General features: G+C 46.0%; 1 protein-coding gene across 2 annotated transcripts in view; it reads left to right on the top strand.

Annotated features, from left to right (window-relative positions):
- Positions 1–2,843: 2,843 nt before the first annotated feature.
- ece1 (endothelin converting enzyme 1) overlaps positions 2,844–24,497 on the top strand; it is a 28,453-nt gene continuing 6,799 nt past the window's right edge. The window contains exons 1-12 of one of the 2 annotated variants that reach the window (XM_064305211.1): positions 2,844–3,013; positions 8,297–8,515; positions 10,030–10,168; positions 11,835–12,047; positions 12,893–13,017; positions 13,491–13,637; positions 14,862–14,927; positions 15,993–16,181; positions 17,505–17,647; positions 18,804–18,918; positions 21,625–21,735; positions 23,533–23,631. In XM_064305211.1, coding sequence (XP_064161281.1) covers positions 8,390–8,515; positions 10,030–10,168; positions 11,835–12,047; positions 12,893–13,017; positions 13,491–13,637; positions 14,862–14,927; positions 15,993–16,181; positions 17,505–17,647; positions 18,804–18,918; positions 21,625–21,735; positions 23,533–23,631 — 1,473 coding nt within the window. In that variant the 5' untranslated portion in view covers positions 2,844–3,013; positions 8,297–8,389. The remainder of the gene's footprint in view (positions 3,014–8,296; positions 8,516–10,029; positions 10,169–11,834; positions 12,048–12,892; positions 13,018–13,490; positions 13,638–14,861; positions 14,928–15,992; positions 16,182–17,504; positions 17,648–18,803; positions 18,919–21,624; positions 21,736–23,532; positions 23,632–24,497) is intronic. The other variant, XM_064305212.1, reaches the window with a different exon arrangement.

Raw genomic sequence — 24,497 nt, 5'->3', positions numbered from 1 at the left:
ATTGCTTAAGATCCTTCAGTCTGTAGTTGTGGACTCTGCCCTTTTCATTTAAACCACAGGTAATCAGGTTCAGGTCTCGAGACTGAGGTGGCCATTGCAATCTTTGATTAATCTTTGGCCAAGCTGGAGCTTTCTAGCAGGGATATTATATTTTTGGCCAAAAGGTTTTGGTTGAATCAGAATTCAGGATTCCATTGACCTTAACAAGTTCCCTAAGACCTGTACATGCAACACATCCCAAAAGATCCACCACCATATTTTACCACAGGAATGGCATCTTTTCTAGAGGTGTCCTTTGAATGCTAAACTGCCACTAGTATGTATGGATAAATAGCTCATTTCTGATTCCATATAAGACAAGTTTCAAATAATTCATTTCAAGAGAATTACATGGCAGATTGGTGTTTAATAAACAACCAGGCACTTATCCAAAATTACTCTGGAAAACAGTGAAAATATTTGTAAGAGCTTAGTTTATATACAACTGCTAAGAGAAAATAAATGGAAGGAATAAATAAACTGAAATACCAAATAAAAAACACAAAAAGGTCATGCGAAATGTATAGACTCTTCTAAGTTGAAAATGTTTTTAAAGATACATTTTAGAATTAGCTTTTACTTGATTTATTTCCCTTTAATCTTATTTTTCTACCAATCTTTTTTCTTTTTATAAGTTGTCTCTTTTTAGCATTTTTATTTTACATACTTTAACTGTTACTTATTTAAACTTTTACTTCATGTCTTCATTATGGAAAACTCTAGAGCAAATAATGTATAATTATTTAATAATAAATAAACTTTAATAACACTTGCAATACATGACTAATATAATTTTAACTGATTATAAAATTCTAAGCTGAATTTTAGTCCAGGCTAAACTGAGAACAGGATTTCATGAAACACATGTGAACCCCAGTCAGGCAAAGTGAGAGGATCAGATGATCTGTTCCTGACACATCAAGATCACATCAAGGTCACATCAGGAGTGCAAAAACGCCATAGCACCAAGAAGGCACAGAAGCCCATTTATAATCATTAAGTGTCATTTTAACCTACCAAACAACAATTCCTATTGTAAAACAATGAAAGTACCACTAGTGAGATAGACTATCATTCCACAGTTAGCACTGCAACATGATCCGAAAGGAAATCCAAAAGAAGAAAGAAAAAACAAAGGATATCCAAAGGGGGTCAGGGGAGCTACATGAGTCGGATGGGTCTTCAGTTTGTGTTGCTGTGGAAGATGGGCAGGGCTTCCTCTGTTCTGACTGCAGGGGGGGGTTAAATGGTTATTGGAAGAAAAACACGTTTTCAATGCAAAAAAAGCCAGGTTACATACAAAGCACTGTCTGTAACTTGTTCATTAAAACTTGTCAAATCTAACTGCCATTAAAAGTATTTATATTGTACTTAGCCAATGTTGTTTCTTGTAACATGGATTATCTTAGCTCACACAAAAATAAAAATACAATGGAATGCTACCCAATGTTTCCTAATTTATTTCAAGTATCTTGGCCCTGTGTTTTTTAATCTTGTTATCCAAAGTGAATTTGGTCATTTAAAGTTTATGTGTCACATGAAAGTATCAAATAGCAACCATTTATAGTGGAAATAATCCATTCAGATGCATTGCACCTAAAATTATTTTTGTAATGACAACACTATGTTTGAATAATTGTCTGAATAAAATGCATTATTATTATTATTATTATTATTATTATTATTATTATTATTATTATTATAAGTTAATGTTGTGAAAGGATGGGAGTCTGTGGTCATTGTTGTTATTTCTGTAGGGAACCCTGAAAAGTGCCATACTCTCGTTTCTGTATAGGTATGGTGCAGGCGTGATTTGGTGGCATCTCAATTCACCTGGAGTTGTCCCAACCTTTAGACATACTCTGAAGGTATTTTATTTCATATATCAAAAGTATTGTATGTTAGCATCCCTTTTAATGTTTACATAGTAATATTTCTCAGAAGTTAACTTTAGTAAAACACTGTGCATATTTCATTTAGCATCTCTGCTTAAAATATAAGTTATACTTCTGCTCAATAGACATGATTCAATGTTCTTGTAAATACTAAGGAGCTTCATTTTTAAATTCATGGCAAAACTTGGTGATTGAAAATGTTTTTTCTTGAAATATTTCCCACCCGAATATATGGGTGAGCGCATAATAAAAATGTAATTGAAGTCATAACTAGGTATATCATTTCAATGGTTTGGAAAATAAAGGGCATTATTCCTTAAATGTGTAATAATATAGGCACATTTACCCATGCTTTATTATTACCAATGATGTATAACCATTTCTGTTTTTATGTATTTTATCAATATTTTGAACAATGAACTGTAAAATGGCAACAACTCTGTTTTCTTTCTCTGAACATTTAAATTTCAATGTTTTGTATGAACGTGAAAAGTCATTTAGAAAAGTAGGTTTTCAAAATTCGGTGCCTCAGCGAATAACTATATTGGGCGAGAGGCAGGAATACACCCTGGACAGACCGGTAATCAATCGCAGGGCACGCACACCATTCACTCGCACACCATTCACTCACCAGTCACTCACACCTATGGGCAATGAGTCTCCACTTATCCAACCTGCATGTCTTTGGACTGTGGGAGGAAACCCACGTGGACAAGGGGAGAACATGCGAACTCTACACAGAAAGGCCGGGTCGGATTCGAACTGAAGATCTTCTATCACATAATTATGCTAAAGAAAATTTTGGAAAAATTACGTGCCGCCCACTTCTAGTAGTTCATTGGTCGTAGTCATTCAATGACTGTCCATCGTTTTCCTGGCTATTGGTGCAACTCTGTTACTATAATAATCCACACGACAATCCAATTGGTAGAACTCTGTAGCAATGTTTCCCGCAGTAAGTACGCTCGACAGGAGCCTGTCCCTTTAAAAATAGTGTATTTGTGAGTTCCGCGCGAGGCTGAAGTAGGCTGGGGTGAAAAGGTGCCTTAAGAGAAGTAGCCTACAAGTCGTGAACAATGGTGAGACATTTTATTGCTCTTGTTTTGACTTGCATTGTATAATGATCAGTGTCGTGAGTGTATTACTAGCTTATCGAACATCCACTGTTATCTGGACGCCAGTGTGCTGTTTGTCGGAGTATTCATTTTGCTGTAAACATGGGTAACATCAAGGTCTCGTATCACGTTGCTACAACTCAATGGGAGAAAGCGGCGTGCAAGCTGACACTCTACGATCCGATGCTCGCCAGCAGATCCCTGTAAAATGAATAAGACATAAAATAGATTATACATGATACATTCGATTTTTTTCCGTTTCCATAAACAAATATAATTAGTTGTATCTGTAACATGTGTATATGCCGAAATTGCTGGACAGCTGTCTTGCGGGGCTGTAAACAATGCTGTTTGGTCGGTTTTTAGTATAGTACATATCTGAGTTCGTTACGAACACGAAGAGCTTCGCCGCGTTTTCTTGTCTAAACTGTTTATTTTAACTTCAAGCTTCCGATGTAGTTGTGTCAAGAAAACCTGCCTTTAATACTATATGTATCATTCAAGGATGTTCTACTTCCTCTGTAGGTTTTATCACTTGGCACTATGGGTGAGATTTCGCAGTAGTGTCGAGTAGCCTACGGATGAAAGTAGCCTGTCTCTTTTCCATAAATAATACGGAAGCCCTTGTATACGCTGCCTGCCATAGTCTTTCGTGAGACGCGTGGAACAGTATAGAAGAGGAGAGTTTTTTGTGGTTTCTCTAGGTTTACCTTTATTACAGTTTTTGTTCGACATATTAACCAGTTTCTTAAAACATCGGTTCTGTGATCGGGCAGGGTTATCCGAGTAAGGTTTTTCATTCCGCGCCGGTGGGCCGCTGTTAGTATTGTGGTTACTTATTACCTAACGTGAGCCGAGGGAGCGAAAGGCTGGAGTAAACAATGTGACCGACACTTGTAGCCAAGGTGTTCCACCGAACTACCTGTCTGTTGTAAACGTAATTGTTTTGGGATGGTGCAGAACACTAATCACTAATTAAATTCTCTACCAAATGTCAGACACATCCGTACATGTGCATATGCTTCCTCGAGGAAGTACACTCTTTCAGAATATAATCTTGAGTGAAGTTTCGTTTCCTGAGCATGCTACAATGAAATTGAACTATAGCCAGATTCTTGCTAAAATGTAACATATTTAATTACTGTAGTCTTATTAACTTTCCTGGATATTTACTAAATTATTAATCATTTGGAATTAAAAATCGTATAATTAGACTGCAATATCACTTAATTGGTAACCCATAAATAGATGATCTGCAATGTCTAACCCCCCCCCGGTTTGGTTGGAATGCACGGACCACAGCACTGAATTGCCACTGAAAATAAACCATTTGGGGCCGCCTAAAGCTAAGGGTGAAATATGCAGAAGCAGAACAATTACATCATAGTGAGTGTTTCCTTGTAGCAGGCTTGTTCATAATCAGAAAGGAGGGACACCTTTGGGAACTGTTTTCAGTAAAAGGGTTAGCTGTCTTAGTCTCGGGGTGTTTTCTAGGAAGGAAATGGTGGGAGCGGGGGTGCGTCACTGTGGATGCAGTGACGTCAGGATTGCAAAACTTTTTGGTGGGCAGTGAGATTGCCTCTTCAGTCGGAACATTCCACTAATGAGCACATGCGTATGTTCTAGTGTAAACCAATGTGCACATAGGTATGTTCTAGTATAAGCCAGTGAGCACATGCGTATGTTCTAGTATAAACCAATGTGCACATAGGTATGTTCTAGTATAAGCCAGTGAGCACATGGGTATGTTCTAGTATAAATTAACACCCAGGATTGCGCATCTATAAATCGAGCAGGTTCAGCCTTTTGCTTGGTCTGTGATTGGTGGAAGGAACAACCCCTGTCCCCAACCTCAGAATGTCAGAGTTTTTCTTAAAAAGGTAAGCCAACCTGAAGTTCAGATTAGATATTTATGTTTAGATCTTCGTTAAGCTGAAGTAGTGGCCATTTTTTCAGGGTGACCACTGAGGCCTTGAAGTTGTTTTTGCAGGGCACTAAGGAGGTGTTAGTGGTGTTGTTATATTTTAACTGCCTTCTTGCAGAGGATAGAGGTTTGGGTCTGGAGAAGGAGTGCATCAGCAGTTCCAGGATTGAAACCCACAGCTCCAGCGAAAGCCCTGTTCTGCACACTGCTGTGCTGATGCCTGCTGCTCACACAGGGAGTTATGGGATCATAGACTGCAGGCAGACTGCAGTCAGCTCTGTAATTACACACTGCTTACTTTAAGTCATCATCGTTCAGGCCCATGCCTTTCATTACGGCGGTGCTTGTGGGAAATGTCATGGAAAGACATTTGTGCTGTGCTAGGTTAGCCAGGCTAGTATGCATGGGAGGAAACTGAGGCCACAGTGTAGTATCCTGGTTCAGAACTGCCTTGAGCTCAGATTTATGGATTTACTGACTGTTTGGGTAAAAAACCTAACATGAAGGTGTCATGTCAAAAGATCTGGGGACAAAACGTTAAGAGGAGGGATTAGGCTGGGGCCAGAATTCCTGCCACAGGCGATGGCTGAGCTGATGTGCTGCTGAACTGTTTCTCCACAGTTAAGCAGAGTTTAGCTGATTTATGCCACAGCTAAGCAGAGTTTAGCTGATTTATTCCACAGCTAAGCAGAGTTTAGCTGATTTATGCCACAGCAAAGCAGAGTTTAGCTGATTTATGCCACAGCAAAGCAGAGTTTAGCTGATTTATGCCACAGCAAAGCAGAGTTTGGCTGATTTATGCCACAGCTAAGCAGAGTTTAGCTGATTTATGCCACAGCTAAGCAGAGTTTAGCTGATTTATGCCACAGCTAAGCAGGTTGTAGGTGATTTTTGCCATAGCTAAGCAGAGTCTAGCTGATTTGTGCCAGACAGATAAACAGAGTTTAGAAATACGCAGAATTTAGGGTGAAAAATCTTTGAACAAGCAGTAAAGAGCGAGGATTCAGTCCCTCTCCTGTTTGTGGTATTTTATGATTGACAGCGCTCTTTATCTGAGATGAAGTGACTGAGCTACAGAGTAAACAGCCTTGTGAATGTACTGAAGAACTGAGGCCCTGACCCAGGTCTACCTATGCAGTCCCACCACACAGTACCCTTCATCACTGCTTCTGCAACACTGGCCAAGGCATTGGGATCTCAGTCTGTGTCTTAAGAAAATCATGGACACACATCTACTCATTCCCCTATCATTATCACCATGATTATTGCATGATAACTGTGTAAAAACTTTGTGGAACTTGATGGGTTTGGCCAACCACATAGTGTGCCAGAATAAGCATGTCCTTGTCTGGGTTCTGGTGATGAACTGAATTCTGACCATGCCAGCTCTGATACACAGACTTTAGGATTACAAAGGAAGGGAGGGTTTGATTAGCAGGGCATCCTACCTGACTGTAGCGTATGGGGCAGTGGCTGTACCGCTCGGCTGCGTATGGGGCAGCGGCTGTACTGCAGTGGCTGTACCGCTCGGCTGCGTATGGGGCAGCGGCTGTACTGCAGTGGCTGTACCGCTCGGCTGCGTATGGGGCAGTGGCTGTACTGCAGTGGCTGTACCGCTCGGCTGTGTATGGGGCAGTGGCTGTACTGCAGTGGCTGTACCGTTCGGCTGCGTATGGGGAAGTGGCTCTACCGCTCGGCTGTGTATGGGGCAGTAGCTGTACTGCAGTGGCTGTACCGCTCGGCTGCGTATAGGGCAGTGGCTGTACTGCAGTGGCTGTACCGTTCGGCTGCGTATGGGGCAGTGGCTCTACCGCTCGGCTGCGTATGGGGCAGTGGCTGTACCGCTTGGCTGCGTATGGGGCAGTGGCTGTACCGCTCGGCTGCGTATGGGGCAGCGGCTGTACTGCAGTGGCTGTACCGCTCGGCTGCGTATGGGGCAGAGGCTGTACTGCAGTGGCTGTACCGCTCGGCTGCGTATGGGGCAGTGGCTGTACTGCAGTGGCTGTACCGCTCGGCTGCGTATGGGGCAGTGGCTGTACTGCAGTGGCTGTACCGCTCGGCTGCGTATGGGGCAGTGGCTGTACTGCAGTGGCTGTACCGCTCGGCTGCGTATGGGGCAGTGGCTGTACTGCAGTGGCTGTACCGCTCGGCTGGGTATGGGGCAGTGGCTCTAACGCTCGGCTGCGTATGGGGCAGTGGCTGTACCGCTCGGCTGCATATGGGGCAGTGGCTGTACCGCTCGGGTGCGTATGGGGCAGTGGCTGTACCGCTCGGCTGCGTATGGGGCAGTGGCTGTACCGCTCGGCTGTGTATGGGGCAGTGGCTGTACTGCAGTGGCTGTACCGCTCGGCTGCGTATGGGGCAGTGGCTGTACCACTCGGCTGGGTATGGGGCAGTGGCTGTACCGCTGCTGGACTATAGAAGCTAAGAAGCGACAGCTACTTTCACTTTCAGATGTTCCCTCTTCAAAGTCTGGAGATGTGAGTTTGCAGCAAAGGGTCTGTGGATAAAACTACGCATGAGAAGAACAGGAAGATGCCTCAACTAAAGAATAAGGGGCAGAAACTTGTTATTAGGGGGGCAGAGCATTCATATACAATTATTAGTGTTGTTGCTGATAGTTTTGAGTTTCTACAGTGGGAGAAAATATACTCTCTGAAAAGTGTGGCAGATCTTGCTTCCGCCCTTCTCTGGTGACTGTAACCTAGACAACCAGTGGGAGTGTACAAGGGGAGTGACCTGACATAGGGAAGCCTGGAATGTCTGAAGAATAGGGGAGAGAATGGGTGGGTCTAACTCTGTAAAGTCACCTCCCAAATGTGAGTGGAATGCACATATTGACAGTCAAACGCATTCTCTCTCTCACTCTCTCTCTCTGTCTCCCTCTCTCTCTCTCTCTCTCTCTCTCTGTCTCTGTCGCTCTCTCTCTCTCTCTCTATCTCTCTCTCTATCTCTCTCTCTCTCTTTGTCTCTCTCTCTGTTTCTCTCTCCCTCACACTCACACACAGACATGTAAATTGATCAGGTCATTTTTCTTTCCTGTTTCTCGTCTCTGTGGAAGAAGTTGTGCGGCTCAGGGTTGGGTTTCCTGGGCACAGCTACAGCCTGTATTCACAGGAAGTTTTTTTATTAAAAAATTTTTTTGAAATCTTGATACTTGTTTCTGAGGTCGTGCCTACTCTGCCCGAGACACTGAGGGTGTGGGGAGAACTTATGGCTGCAGCAGAAGTTTAGGGGCATTAAGCTAAGAACAGTTCAAACATACTTTTACTATTTATTCATTTTATTGTTCTTTTTTTTCTTTTTTTTTTTGGTTGGTGGAGGTCCGACTGAGACTGGACCTCTGGAGCTTTACTGAGTGGGACGCCTGAGCTCACGGGACGCCCAAGCTCACGGGACGCTCTGTGATTTTGGGCATGGAGGCGCTCAGGGAATCTTTTCTGCACTTGACCTTTCAGATGTCCTCCTACAAGCGAGCCACCCTGGACGAGGATGAGCTGATGGGCTCCACTGTGGATGAGATCTACCCAACCAGCATGCAGGTAGCCATCTCCTCACTGTCTTTCTGTGCATTCATAACGTCTCACATGTTTAGGGGGGTTGGTTACCCCAAAGCGGTAGGTTAGTTCCAGCTGGTCGTGCAATAACAGCATCCCAGCCATGTTCCTGTTGCACGCAGTACAGATGAAACACAGCCCCTTTATGGCTGTGAACCCTTTCCCTCCATCACCATGTGCTCTGTGTTCAGGCCCTGTATGAAGTTAAGTTCTGTAGTGCTGCTGTGTTTTTACTGTCCGTTTAAAAGGGCTTCATTGTTTAGTCGGCTGTTTGTTCTCAGGGCGATAAGAGAGGCCTCTTAGCGACGCTTCAGCCAGGGATTCTTGGAATCAGAAAGGATTTATTATTTTTACTTGATAGAATCAGTAAAAATAGAACATTTTCCAAGGACTGTCTACATGGCTATGGTTGCTTAAATCTTCCCTGTAAGAACAGAATATTAGGTTTCACACAAAACAGCTGTCCTGAGTATTCTCATTTTAAGTGTGATGCTGGGGCCTGTGTATGAAATACACCTAACATTCTCTAAACATTCACCTAACAGTTTCACAACGTTGCTCTGAAGTATGTTTCTGGGGCTTGGCCTGGGAGTGGAACACGTTGCCCTGGAGTGCCCAGCCAGCTTGAGGGCTTCAGGCATAACCCCCCAGATGGCCCTACACCAGCCATTATAATGCTGGCCACTCATTAGGAACTTCTGCAAATATGTAAAAAAAATATTATTCATTTGCTCATAATGGTCTGGGCCAAAAAACTTACTCTAAAGATGATTTAATATCAAAACCCCTGGAAGTTAACTTTCATGTTTAACTCCAGAAAGTGAACTTTCTGTAACAGGAGATAGAGACACAGTTTGCTAACTGACCTTAGGAAGCCACATCTGGTCTCCATGGTTCCTGTTGTCTCAGCAGCATAATGAAGGCAGGTGTTGCTGCTTGTAAGCCTGTCACACACGTACCTGCTTCCCCTGTTTCAGAGGGGAAACCTGCTGTTAAGCAGACTGACTGCAAACCAGTCTTTCCCCATTTCCCAGCAGTCTGCTCTCAGTTACATTACATTACTTATCCAGAGCCACTTACACAGCTGTTTACATAGCGTTGCCATTGCATACATTTCTACTGCTGGATATATACTAAAGCAATGCAGGTTTGGTACCTTGCTCAACGGTACAACAACAGTGTCCTACCGGGGAATTGAACTTGTGAATGGGAATGACCAAAAAGTCAGGTATTAGTGTCCAATAAAATACGTTTCTACAGCTCAGCTATATTGAGGCTGGTGGATGAGTTTTTTTTACAAACATGCTTTTGTGTGTTCACAAAGAAAGGGAAATTGTGTTTGCTCATTCAAATATAACAGCTGGCATAATATTTGATAACCTCTACAGGCTGGATAAAGCAGCCCTTTATTTGCATTGAGCACATCAGGGAGTGTGAGCTGACTGTAATGCGGACTCACCTGTGCTGTGCTGCTGCTGTTTACCTTCCCTCTTCTGAAGGTGTCTGTGCGGCGTGGGCGTGGCCCCAGGTGCTGGGCTCATAGAACACACCTGGAGAGGAAGCTGCTGGCCCTGGTGTGTGTGCTGTCCTTCTCTCTATTCGTGTGTGTCCTCACACTGGGGCTCTACTATAAAGCAGGTCAGTGATGTCTCTCCCTCTGTCTCTCATCAGAAATGGCTCCATCACTTTCATCATCTTAATGAATTTATACATGAAGTCATCCATAAGACATTTAATAAAATGGCTTTTAAAACCAGTTTGAGTGCAAGCTACTTCTTATTTATTTATTTTTAATGTGTTTTCCCCCCTGAAACTGCTGATCTCATCATGTTATGGAAATTGGAAAACAATTAAGGTATCATAACTTAAGGGCACATGCCTCTGTGCTTAGATGTACAGGATTAAATTCCACACAGTCTGAGGTGGCACTGACTGCTGTCCAGGGGAATGCACCTTTTGTCCTTTTCCATGCTAAAGATTCATTTCCTTGTATTTTAAAGGGGAAACTGAAAACCACTTCCTTCTATTCAACCACCCATCTACTCACTCATGACACTGCAGTGTTTAAAAAGCGAGCTTTAGTCAAGCTGTTTGCTTGCCCTTTCCATGCACAGATCTGTTTCCCCCTGCTCCTGTATCATTAGAGATTAGGAGTCTGTTGCACACCTTTGCAGTATAATTTTATTCTCAGCCAGTCTTACAATGAATCTCACTGTAGACCCATTCTTCCTGCACTCGCTGTCCAAACATAACCTTTACACTTCAATTGTACACAATATCAAACCTAAAATTAACTTAAACCCTGAACCCAGTCCTTCCTAATGTGTACAGATGTTTTATTCTTTTATAATCTGTAAAAAAACAAAAAAAACTTGAGAGGAATTAATTAATGTTTTTTCTTCATCCAGAACAAACATGCATGCATGGACATGCATAGCAAATGTGCAAACATAACTTCAATACCTTCTGTAATAAAATCTTTGAATCTTGGACAAAACTGTATTTTACCAAAAAGCACGTATTTTAGTGGACAGAAATGCGTGCTGCACATTCAGGCCCTGCTGGGTCAAACAGGAAGCTAAGCGCAGGGTCAAACAGGAAGCTAAGCCCAGTTAACAGCTAATGAGGCTCAGGGTCATGTCTTTGGTTGTCACAGCCAATGGGAGCTTTTTAACCAGGAAATCCATCCATGATTTTAATTCTGCACCTGTGGTACAACATTTTACAACATATAAACCTTACCAGGCAGATTGAAACTGCAGCATGCAAGTGTGCATGTGTGCGTCCATGCACCTGAATGAGTTTTTAAAATGTACATTTTTAGCGGTTTGAGTGACAGGAATAGCAGTACCTTTGATGTCTGTTGTATCAGGGCAAGCTGCACGGGATAACCCATTGCATCTCAGCCAAACTCTGGATGAATGCACTGCACTCTGGGCAAGTGAAAGCATAGCTTTTGTTTATTTTTGGGTGAATTGCCCCTTTAAGATGAGTACAAAGTTAAAATAGGCTTAATCAAATGTTTTTTTTCAGTGAAGGAATCAACGAGTGTAAAAATACTGTCTTCTAAGTAAGTATTCACTAAGACATGCTGGGCACTCGCACAGAATATTACAGGTGTCCATGCCAGCCATTTTCCTGGTTTCTATGCGTACAGACCCAGGTGTACTACAGGAGTGTTGGGCCTGCTCTGTGTGCAGACCCAGGTGTATTACAGGACTGTTGGGCCTGCTCTGTGTGCAGACCCTGCTCTGTGTGCAGACACAGGTGTGTTACAGGAGTGTTGATCCTGCTCTGTTTACAGCTCACCCAGGCCTTTGTCTGTCTGAGTCGTGTGTGAAGGTGGCCAGCACTGTGCTGGGAGCGCTGGACCCCAGCGTGGACCCCTGTCATGATTTTTACAACTTTGCCTGTGGGGGCTGGGTGAAGAACAACCCCCTACCTGAGGGCAAGTCGCGCTGGGGTCCCTTCAGCAACCTGTGGGAGCGCAACATGGCCGTCATGAAACAGAAGCTGGGTGAGTGCCTCTGGGGGCATGATGGGATATGTAGTTTCTACACACTGCAGCATGTGATGGACTCACTCCGTAATGTATGGTCCCTGAGGAAAAACTTGGCTCTCAGATTTTCAGTTGTCATCAAATTCTGAGATAGTTCAGTTGTAATTATGCACCAGTAATTGATTGTACAGATGCCTGCACATACTGCATAACATTTACCATAAGTAGCAATGTGCTTGCATAATTTATTGGTGAAAGTAATGGTGAACCATGTTCAAGCAATGGTGAACCAATTTACTGTGGAGTATTACTATGTGATATTACCTCTTTCTTGCAGTTATGACCTACAAACACAATCTTTTTTTTTTTTCTTGAGTGATACTCCTTCAACTCATCACCTGCTGTGCTTATTAAAGAAAACCAGCTGCTTGTGTTATTTGCTCCTGTTATTTATTTGGCAGACAGGGCTTGCAAGACAGGTATTGCATGATACAATAAAATGAGTCACAAGAAGAACAAGGACAGCAATAATAAACTGTAAACTGTACATTGTGATAGTAAGTTCACAGAAGCCAGACTTCCAGTGAGTGAGTGCAGTGAGTGTGTGCAGTGAGCATGCGCAGTGAGTGTGCGCAGTGAGTGAGTGCAGTGAGCTTGCCCAGTGAGTGAGCGCAGTGAGTGAGTGCAGTGAGATTGACCAGTGAGCATGCACAGTGAGTGAGTGCAGTGAGTGTGTGCAGTGAGCATGCGCAGTGAGTGTGCGCAGTGAGTGAGTGCAGTGAGCTTGCCCAGTGAGTGAGTGCAGTGAGTGAGTGCAGTAAGTGTGCACTGTGTGAAGTCTGGTCTGTGCACACCTTTACCAGAGAACATCTCCATGGCGGGTCTGAGCCTTGCGGAGAGGAAGGCCCAGTGGTACTATCAGTCCTGCATGAACGAGTCCAAAATACAAGATCTGGGGGCACAGCCACTACAGGAGCTCATCAATCGGGTGAGTGTGTGCGCGTGCGTGTGCATGCGTGTGCGTGCGTGTGCGTGTATGTGCGTGTATGTGCGTGCGTGTGTGTGCACGCACGTGTGTGTATGTGCGTGTGTGTGTGTGTGTGTGTTCGGGTATGTGCCTGTGTGTGTGTATGTGCGCATGTGTGTGTGTATGCATGCATGCGTGCGTGTGGTGTGTATGTGCGTATGTGTGTGTATGCATGCATGCGTGCGTGTGGTGTGTGTGCGTGTATGTGCCTGTGTGTATGTGTGTGTGTATGCATGCATGCGTACGTGTGGTGTGTGTGTGTGCGTGTATGTGCCTGTGTGTGCGTATGTGTGTTTATGCATGCGTGCATGCGTGTGGTGTGTGTGTGCGTGTATGTGCCTGTGTGTGTGTGCATGTGTGTATGCATGCGTGCGTGCATGCGTGTGTGTGTTCTCTGTTTGTAGTCTATGCTAATCTGTGGGTTTGTGTTTTAGACAGGAGGCTGGGCTCTGACAGAAGCCTGGAACAAATCCAATTTCCAGGAGGTTCTGCGTGTGGTTTCAGCCAATTACCGCACCTCTCCTTTTTTCACCGTGTTTGTCAGCACCGACTCCAAGAGCTCCAACAGTAACATCATCCAGGTGAGCTCGTCTGGCTGCCTGGCTCCTCTTCGCCCATCTGAGCTTTACCTTCTGTGACATGAGGTGTGTGTGTGTGTGTGTGTATGCCTGCGTGGGCATGTGCGTGTGCATCTGTATGTGTATGTGCGTGCGTGCGTGCGTGTGCGTGTGCATCTGTATGTGTATGTGTATGTGTGTGCGTGTGTGTGTGTGCATGTGTGTGTTTGCCTGCACATATGTGCATCAGTGTGGAACGGGCGTGCAGGTGTACATGTATGTGTGCACGTGTTTTTGTTTGCGTGTGTACCTACATGCAGAATACACCAGTTGTACCTTTTCTATGGTCAACAGTATCTACAGGGCTGAGGGCCACAGGACTGCAGTGCGTCAGTCAGTAACTTACTGTGACTCAGTCAGTAACTTACTGCGAGTCAATCAGTAATTTCCAGTGAGTCAGTTGGTAACTTACAGTGACTCAGTCAGTAACTTACAGGGAGTCAGTGAGTAACTTACAGTGATACAGTGATTCAGTCAGTAACTTGCATTGAGTCAGTCAGTAACTTACAGTGAGCCAGTCAGAAATTTACAGTGATACAGTGATTCAGTCTGTAACTTGCAGTGACTCAGTCAGTAACTTGCAGTGATACAGTGACTCAGTCAGTAACTTGCAGTGAGTCAGTCGGTAACTTGCAGTGAGTCAGTCGGTAACTTGCAGTGAGTCAGTCAGTAATTAGCAGTGAGTCAGTCAGTAAGTCAGTCAGTAACTTGCAGTGAGTCAGTCAGCCAGTAACTTGCAGTGACTCAATCAGTAACTTGCAGTGAGTCAGTCAGTAATTTACGGTGAGCCAGTCAGTAACTAGCATTGAGTCAGTCAATAATTTACAGTGAGCCAGTCAGTAACTTGCAGTGAGTCAGTCAGTAAGTCAGTCAGTAACTTGCAGTGAGTCAGTCAGTAATTTGCAGTGAGTCAGTCAGTAACTTGCAGTGAGTCAGTCAGTAATTTACAGTGAGCCAGTCAGTAATTTACAGTGAGCCAGTCAGTAACTTGCAGTGAGTCAGTCAGTAACTTGCAGTGATGCAGTGAGTCAGTCAGTAACGTACAGTGAGTCAGTCAGTAACTAATTTAACTCAAAGTGTGAAGGGAAAACTGTGCTTGCTGGACTGCAGCTTACAGATGCAGGTGGGTGGGTCAGACCTAGAATGCAGTGTTTTCATTGGCTAATATGATGCTCTGCCCTCTGACAGGTTGACCAATCAGGACTGGGCCTGCCCTCCCGGGACTACTACCTCAACAAAACGGCCAATCAGAAGGTCAGTTTAAGGTTGGCCTCTGGGTGAGGGTTTAGGGTTCGATGGTCATAGCTTTACAGATAACAGGGTAATGTGATTAAGGGTGTTTTCACACCTGCGCTTTTTAGCCTGGTTAAATCGGACTCTGGTGCGATTCGTTTGGGCAGGTGTGAACACAGTAATCGCACTCGGGCGTGGACCAAAACAACCGCACCGAGACCCTTGAGAGGAGGTGGTCTCAGTCTGGTCCCAAACGAACTCTGGAGCGGTTTGTTTGTGGTGGGAACGTGATCCGACCTTGATCCAACCCAACTACCAAGTGTACCCCGCAAGTTTGAGCTAAACGGCTTCTGTAGCCGTTTTATTATATTTTATTACATTAGCTCCCTTGTTCTGCTCAGTCGTCTGAAGGCAGCACATCTCCTTTGCAAAGTGTGAAGCAGTACAGCATTTTCAAGATGTTTCTTCGAAGTGCATTCAGCATTCTGCTGGTATAGTTTTGCCTGGTATATTGCCCAGTTAATTACCATGGTTATGAGCAAATGCCAACTCTGCTGTTGCTCCATGTTAAATTTCATGGCAATGTTTCTCTCACAGAAATATGTACTAGTCCAGAACACAGGACATCCTTCCTGTATTTACTTTCTTGCTCCCGCCCCAGACACATCTGACCAATAAGCGGAGTGAACGTTCTTACGTGTTTTGTAGTGATGCATTTTGGTTCGCTTGGATTTTTCTCTGTGTGCAAAGAACCAAACCAAGGGGAAAAGGCTCCAAGTTTACGAACTCATCAACTGATTCGGACCGGACCAAACGAATTATAGGTGTGAAAATGCCCTAAGATACGAAGCCCAGCTGGGCTTCCTGAAATAAATGTGCTCAAAGATGGAATTATTCTACTTTAATCAACTTTAATACAAGTTTAATACCTGACCTTAAATACCATACTTTCCTGTGTGCATACATGCTGCTGTCATCTAAAAATGTATTTTTTAAATATTAAATATTTTCATGTTGAAATATCAAAATAAGATATTGTCTTTTTTATTTATACTTTCTTGGAGTTTCCTTTGCTACTCTCCGCAGTACTTGGACGCCTATCTGGACTTCCTGGTGAAGCTGGGGGTCCTGCTGGGCGGGTCTGAAGAGCGGTCCCGGACACTCATGCAGGAGATCGTGGACTTTGAGACTGAACTGGCTAACATCACCATCCCCCAAGAGGAGCGCCGGGACGAGGAACTCATTTACCACAAGATCCAGGCCAAGGAGCTGGGGGTGAGGGGGATGCACTGCCTGCCTGTCTGCCTGTCTGCCTGACTGCCTGCCTGCCTGTCTGTCTGCCTGACTGCCTGCCTGCCTGTCTGTCTGCCTGACTGCCTGCCTGCCTGCCTACCGGACTGTCTGCCTGACTGCCTGACTGCCTGTCTGTCTGTCTGTCTGTCTGACCGCCTGCCTGTCTGCCTGTCTGCCTGTCTGCCTGTCTGCCTGCCTGACTGCCTGCCTGTCTGTCTGACTGCCTGCCTGACTGCCTGCCTGCCTGTCTGCCTGTCTGCCTGTCTGCCTGCCTGCCTGACTGACTGCCTGTCTGCCTGTCTGCCTGCCAGCCTGCCAGCCTGTCTGCCTGTCTGCCTGCCTGCCTGTCTGTCTGTCTGCCTGACTGCCTACCAGCCTGTCTGCCTATCTGCCTGCCTGCCTGCCTGCCTGCCTGTCTGCCTGTCTGCCTGTCTGCCTGTCTGCCTGACTGACTGCCTGACTGCCTGACTGACTGCCTGCCTGCCTGCCTGTCTGCCTGTCTGTCTGTCTGCCTGTCTGCCTGCCTGACTGCCTGCCTGTCTGTCTGCCTGTCTGCCTGCCTGCCTGCCAGCCTGCCAGCCTGTCTGCCTGACTGCCTACCAGCCTGTCTGCCTGCCTGCCTGCCTGCCTGTCTGCCTGTCTGCCTGTCTGCCTGACTGACTGCCTGACTGCCTGACTGACTGCCTGCCAGCCTGTCTGCCTGTCTGTCTGTCTGTCCATATAAAAGAACCCAAAGTGTATGAGTATATAGGTATGTATGTGCATGTGTATGTAGCCTATGTCTGTGCTCGTGTGTGTGTGCATACATGCGTGTGTACTTTGGGTAGTGTGTAACGCATAGATAAGTAGGCCAGCGCTTCTTATAACTGATAAACAAGTGAAGAATGTCGGCAATATTAATGAGAAAAAAACACAGAATACGCTTAGTCATCTTTCCTAGAAGGTTTATCTGTGGCAGCGTGCAATGACCACTGACACACCCTCCTCATGAAGAACTCACAGGAGCCATATTGAGCGTGTGAAAGGGTCAGGGCTCAGCTGAGTGTTTAGAGAGAGGCAGTGGGGTGACACTCTGGCCTCCATGTGCTCCTATGAAACCACTTGTATTGAGTTGGGCTGTGCATCCCCTGTTCAGCGGAGATCTTCTGAGACCCAACGTGTGCGTGGGCTGTGCGTGTGTGTGGGGGGTGTGTGTATGTGTGTGCGTGTCTGCATCTGTGCGTGTCTGTGCGTTGTCTGTGCGTGTGTGTCTGCGCGCGCATGTGTGCGTGCGTGCGTGCGTGTGTGTGTGTGTGTGTTTTGCAGACTCTGGCTCCTGCAGTAGACTGGATGCCGTTTCTCAGGGCAGTGTTTGCCCCAGTGGAGCTGAATGACACCGAGCCTGTGGTGGTCTATGCTGTGGAGTACCTGCCCAAAGTATCTCACCTCATCAGCAGCACTGACAAGAGGTGAGGAGAGCTGTTCCAACATCACCCCCCCTGCAGTCTACATCACCCCCCACAGTCTACATCACCCCCCCTGCAGTCTACATCACCCTCCTGCAGTCTACAAAACCCCCCCTGCAGTCTACATCACCCCCCCTGCAGTCTACATCACCTCCCCCTGCAGTCTACATCACCTCCCCCTGCAGTCTACCTCACCCCCCTGCTGTCTACATAACCCTCCTGCAGTCTAAATCACCCCCCCTTGTCTACATCACCCCCCCGCAGTCTACATCACCCCCCTGCTGTCTACATCACACTCCCCCCTGCAGTCTACATCACCACCACTGCAGTCTACATCACCCCCCCTGAAGTCTACATCACCTCCCTGCTGTCTACATCACCCCCCCTGCAGTCTACATCACCTCCCTGCTGTCTACATCACTCTCCCCCCTGCAGTCTACATCACCTCCCTGCTGTCTACATCACTCTCCCCCCTGCAGTCTACATCACCTCCCTGCTGTCTACATCACTCTCCCCCCTGCAGTCTACATCACCTCCCTGCAGTCTACATCACCTCCCTGCTGTCTACATAACCCTCCTGCAGTCTACATAACCCCCCCTGCAGTCTACATCACCTCCCCCTGGTCTACATCACCCCCCCTGCAGTCTACATACCCCCAGCCCCCCCCCCTGCAGTCTACACCCCCCCCCCTCCCCCCCCCCCCCCCCCGTGGTTAGTGTTACTGGACCATCAGGGGACGTGCAATGATGGGGTTTGGTTGGTTAGGGGTCCGTGTTTCATTGCTCTCTGGCACGCCCCTGCTGGTTCACGGAGTATGGTATGTGAAGGTGTAGGTCAGGGTTGGATTAGCATTAGGGTTATGAAGGGTTGCGTTAGGATTAGGGTTATGAAGGGTTGCGTTAGGATTAGGGTTATGATGGGTTGGGTTAGGATTAGGTTTATGATGGGTTGGGTTAGGATTATAGTTATGGGTTGCGGTGGTTAGGGTTATGATTGGTTGGGTTAGGGTTAGGGTTATGATGGGTTAGGGTTAGGATTATGATGTGTTGTGGTGGTTAGGGTTATTATGAGTTGGGTTAGGGTTGGGGTTATGATGAGTTTGGGGGGGAAAATTAAAAGTATGAGACGGTGCAGTAGAGCTACTTCCTGCTTCCACAGCATCCTCAACAACTACATGATGATGAAAGTGGTGCGGAAGATGGTGTCCATCCTTGACCAGCGGTTCCAGGATGCTGAGCAGCGCTTCTTTGAAGTCATGTACGGCACCAAGAAGGTGAGAGACAGGCGGGGTGAGGCTCTAATAATCCACATAGAGCACACGGATCTGAGCATACCTCTATCCACACACGTATGCACATAGAGCACACGGTACCTTGCATGGCAGCCTTTCACCGTTGGTGTGTGAGTGTGTGTGTGAATGGGTGAATGAGAGGCATCAATTGTAAAGCGCTTTGGATAAAAGCGCTATATAAATGCAGTCCATTTCCCATCCATTTACACGGATCTGAGCATACAGTACATTACATTACAGGCATTTGGCAGACGCTCTTATCCAGAGCGACGTACAACAAGTGCATCAGATCAAGGTGCAGAGGTGCAGAAAAAACACACTAGAGTGAAGTAAAGATCGTAGTGCCAGAAGTGACCAGATAGATCAGGACTCCAACCCTGTAGGGTAACCTGTTCAGCAAACAAACAAACAATCCTGCCAAGTACAAAACTAGCACTGAAAGCACATTTGCCTAATGAGAATCAGACAAAACAATCCTGCCAAATACAAAACTAGCGTGATCGCATTAGCCTAACTAGGTACATTGAGCTAAACTAGAGGCTAGGGAGGGGTGGGGAGAGGTGCAGCCTGAAGAGATGAGTCTTTAGTCTGCGCTTGAAGGTAGTCAGATTCTCTGCTGTTCTGACCGCCACGGGAAGGTCATTCCACCAGCGAGGGGCCAGGACAGACAGCAGACGTGAACGGGAAGTACAGACATGAAGAGGGGGAGGTGCCAAGCGTCCAGAGGTGGCAGAACGGAGAGGTCTGGCTGGTGTGTAGGGTCTGATGATCCTCTGGATGTATCCTGGTGCTGTCCCCTTAGCTGCCTGGTATGCAAGCACCAAAGTCTTAAATTTGATGCGAGCATACCTCTATCCACACACACATGCAAGTGTCCGCACATGTATGAGAAGCCCAAGGCAGGGTATGGATTGGTCCCGGCTCAGATTAAAGGAGTGTAATCTCGCCGAACCCCCCCGGTGCCAGTACTGGGTTGGTTTGCTATGTCATTGCTATGGAAACACGGCAAATACAGAATCTGACCCCTAAGATGCAGGCTCAGCTCAGGAAATCAGCTTCTCTGTACTTCAGAGATAAAATTACAATGTTCCAGTATTAGTCAGAAAGGAAATGCATTGTTTGGAGGGCATAGATGGACCTGAAGAATGTAAAATTTTAATTTGTTTCATGATTATTTTAAATAATGTTCAATAATCTAAAGCCCCCTTTTGTGAACTGTTGTGCCCTACCCCTAATGCCCCTTTCCCTCAATCCTCCTCCTTTTCTCTCTATCTCTCTCTCTCACTTTCTCTCTCCCCTGGCTCTTCCTCTCAATCTTCCTCCTTTTCTCTCTATCTCTCTCTCACTTCCTCTCTCCTCTAGCTCTTTCTCTCAATCCCCTGCCGACCCCGTCTGTCTTTACTCCAAACATCTCAGCCGAAGACAGGAAGTGGAGGGGGTGGGGAGGGGGAGAGTGTTCTCTACCACCGCAGAGACCCGGGTTCAATCCCCGGCAGCGGTACTTCCGGCTTGGTCAGACGTTCCTATAAACACAATTGTCAGTGTTTGTGGGTGGGAAGCCGGTGAGGGTATGAGTACTGATCATTGCATTAGCGACTCCTACTGGTTGGTCGGGGCGCCTGTTCAGTGGGGAGGGGATCTGGGAGAGATAGCGTGAACCTCTGCGCGCATTGCGCTCTCCCAGTGAAACTCCTCGTTGTCAGGTGAAAAGAAGCAGGCTGGCGACTCCATGTATCAGAGGAGGCATGTGATAGCACCACGACCAGGACTGTGATACGGGGAATTGGTATAATGACTAAATTGGGGAGAAAATGGGAGAAAGATGGCACACAAAAAAAAAAACGGATAGGCAGCTTCAGCAGAGCAGCAAGCCCAAAAGCCTTTGCTTTGAAACATAAACAGCATATCACTCCAACACAGTGTGTTACAGTGATAGTTTCATATGTCTTAAATACCAGAGGAGAGCGCTTGTGTGAACAGTGTGTAGGTTCAGGGTTGCTGGGAGGCTTATCCTGTTATAGCTGTTCCCAGATTAGGGGTCCCATAGTTTGGTATCTGTTAAGGTGCTGTTCCAGTGTGTGGATGGACCCCACGGTCTGGTGTCTGTTCCAATGTGTGGATGTGCCCCACAGTCTGGTGTCTGTTCCAGTGTGTGGATGTGCCCCACAGTCTGGTGTCTGTTCCAGTGTGTGGATGTGCCCCACGGTCTGGTGTCTGTTCCAGTGTGTGGATGTGCCCCACGGTCTGGTGTCTGTTCCAGTGTGTGGATGTGCCCCACGGTCTGGTGTCTGTTCCAGTGTGTGGATGTGCCCCACGGTCTGGTGTCTGTTCCAGTGTGTGGATGGGCCCCATGGTCTGGTATCTATTCCAGTGTGGATGGGCCCCATGGTCTGGTATCTATTCCAATGTGTGGATGGGCCCCATGGTCTGGTATTCAGACTGCTCCTGTGTTGAATGTGGCTGGCAGAATGGTGATTCACACCGAGCTCCGGGACTGAACATTTCATGTTGTTATTTGTGTTAGGAGGCTCAGATGTCCTCCATCTTAATCTGTCAGTATCAGTGTTAATACACCATGTTCAGGGCAGTATTAAACATGTGTATGTTGCTCTGTTTGCATGTTTGAGCACTAGGGCAGGTGTATCAGTATTGGTCTGTGGATGCTTACGTTTGTGTTTGTCGTTTCAGAGCTGCATGCCTCGCTGGAAGCTGTGCGTTAGCGACACCGATAGCGCCCTGGGCTTCGCTCTGGGGGCCATGTTTGTCAAAGCCACCTTCGCTGAGGGTAGCAAGGCCGTGGTGAGTCTCCTGCTTTGAGCAGAACGCATGCGCTCCAGTACATCAGTCAAAAATGTTTATCCAAAACCGCTAGCAAAGAAACTTGCCCACTTATTAATTGCTCTGATTTAGGAGGCCTTAAAGGAGTACCATGGTGGTTGAATGTGACACTTCCCAGTTGTCTTTAGGCAACAACAAAACAAATGTGCATAATTTTTTTATTATTCATTCATTTCAATGTACTTTAAAACGTATTTTTCTAAGCCTAAATTTCCCACTATAAAAGTTCACCCGAACCGTCTGGGCGTGGTAATGAGAACTGTCAGTTAGCTATGATTGGCAGACCATGCCCCGTTACCATAGCTACCCCCATGATACGCGCTCTTTTTGGGAGACTGAATTTTCACAAGCTAGCTAGCTTAGTAGTATATCAAGTATCAATAGATAGCTAAGGTAAGGACGTTGACTTATATCCAATTATAATTTTTGCTATCTAGCTAGCCAAGTTAAGATAAAAAGACTACTATAACGTCCTCATATAAGCAAACTAGCTAGCTAACGTTATCGATAACATTGCCTTATGAAAGCAAACTACCTAGCTAGCTAAGGTTAGCTAGCTAGCTAAATGAATATAACCAGAAATAATCTAATAGTCCTTAAAAGGCACTCTAATTTAAGTGAACCTAACGTTAGTCAAATATTTGCATTGTCTTGCCTGTAAACCAGCGGTGCAAACTATGGGTCTCGAGTTATCCATGGGTTTACAGGGCGTGGAAAGGGGAGTGGTTACTGTATTCGTGACGCACCAAGTTGACAACTTTCTCGACCGGTTGAAAATAGGATGATAAATTTAAAACGCATATTTCTCCAAAAATACAGAACGGACATATGTAATACTTTACTCATTGTGTTTCTTCAATGCCTCTTGTGCAAATAGCACACAAAACCGAGAAAGTGTGAAAATCACCATGGTACTTCTTTAAAATGGTTAACATTTAAACACCCCACCTGTTTTTTACTTTGTTTTTTATATCAGAAAGTTTATTTCTCTCTGAATTTAAGGACTACACCCTTAGTATCCTGTGTACCAAGGGTATTGGGAAACTTAGTGGATCCAAAATATTTCCCTGCAGAGAAGCAGGCTGTCAGAATCTCTGCTGCCCTATAGCAGCGTATGCGTTCCAAATTCATGGCACCTGAAGGAGGAAGCAGCCCCTTCCCACCCTGCTTTTGGACTCCAGGGTTCACTTATTTGAGCTTTGGTGTTTAACCTGTGCATGGAACTCTGCAGTGTCCATTCACCCTGTCCTGACCCTGATCTGCCCTGTGCATGGAACTCTGCAGTGTCCATTCACCCTGTCCTAACTCTGCTCTGCCTTGTGCATGGAACTCTGCAGTGTCCATTCACCCTGTCCTGACCCTGATCTGCCCTGTGCATGGAACTCTGCAGTGTCCATTCACCCTGTCCTGACCCTGATCTGCCCTGTGCATGGAACTCTGCAGTTTCCATTCACCCTGTCCTGACCCTGATCTGCCCTGTGAATGGAACTCTGCAGTGTCCGTTCACCCTGTCCTGACCCTGATCTGCCCTGTGCATGGAACTCTGCAGTGTCCATTCACCCTGTCCTGACCCTGATCTGCCCTGTGCATGGAACTCTGCAGTGTCCATTCACCCTGCCCTGACCCTGATCTGCCCTGTGCATGGAACTCTGCAGTGTCCATTCACCCTGTCCTAACTCTGCTCTGCCTTGTGCATGGAACTCCACAGTGTGCATTCACCTTGTCCTGACCCTGCTCTGTCCTGTGCATGCTCTCCAGGCAGAAGAGATGGTCTCCCAGATCAAACAGGCCTTTGAGGAGAGCCTGCAACACGTCGGCTGGATGGACCCTGAAACCAAGAAGGCAGCCAAACAAAAGGTGGGATATGGATGCCATTTGCTCTGCAGCTTTCACAGTGTAACTGCATCATTTTCACTGTGTAACTGCATCTACTGCAGCTTTCACTGTGTAACTGCATTTACTGCAGCGTTCACTGTGTAACTGCATTTACTGCAGCTTTCACTGTGTAACTGCATTTACTGCAGCGTTCACTGTGTAACTGCATTTACTGCAGCTTTCACTGTGTAACTGCATTTACTGCAGCTTTCACTGTGTAACTGGATTTACTGCAGTTTTTACTGTGTAACTGCATTTACTGCAGTTTTTACTGTGTAACTGGATTTACTGCACAGTTTTTACTGTGTAACTGGATTTACTGCACAGTTTTTACTGTGTAACTGGATTTACTGCACAGTTTTTACTGTGTAACTGCTGACAGCAACACTGTGTATCACACCCAATAATATCTTCCCTGGGACCAAAATGGCAGGCTGGCATTTGAATGTTAAGTCTCAGCTTCCTTTTGGTGGTTGGAAGCTACGGCTGTTCATATCGGAATCTATACAATGTAACGTAACATTGTAGGACCACTATCTCTGAGCAGCACTGGGTGGTCAATTCTTTAACTCAAACAAAATCTCCTATTGGCTGACTGAGTTGTCACATTGACATATAGGTTAAAGTTATCTACTGTCAGTTTACAGTGTGTGATAATGGTATTCTGTGGGGTATTGTGACCTGCAGATTAAACTGATAAATAAAATGGTTTCCTCAGGGAATGTAGCTCTCATCTCTTCAAACTGAAGGACCTGAGTGCGGTCACAGTAGACTGGCCCGCTTTGCTTGGAGTGTTGGCTTGTCACTGCCACCTGGTGGTAGTGCATTGGTACGGCTTTCATTTTTAA

The sequence above is a fragment of the Anguilla rostrata genome, chromosome 13, assembly GCF_018555375.3.
Source record: "Anguilla rostrata isolate EN2019 chromosome 13, ASM1855537v3, whole genome shotgun sequence".
NCBI lineage: Eukaryota > Metazoa > Chordata > Actinopteri > Anguilliformes > Anguillidae > Anguilla > Anguilla rostrata.
This window is presented reverse-complemented; position numbering and strand designations above follow the sequence as displayed.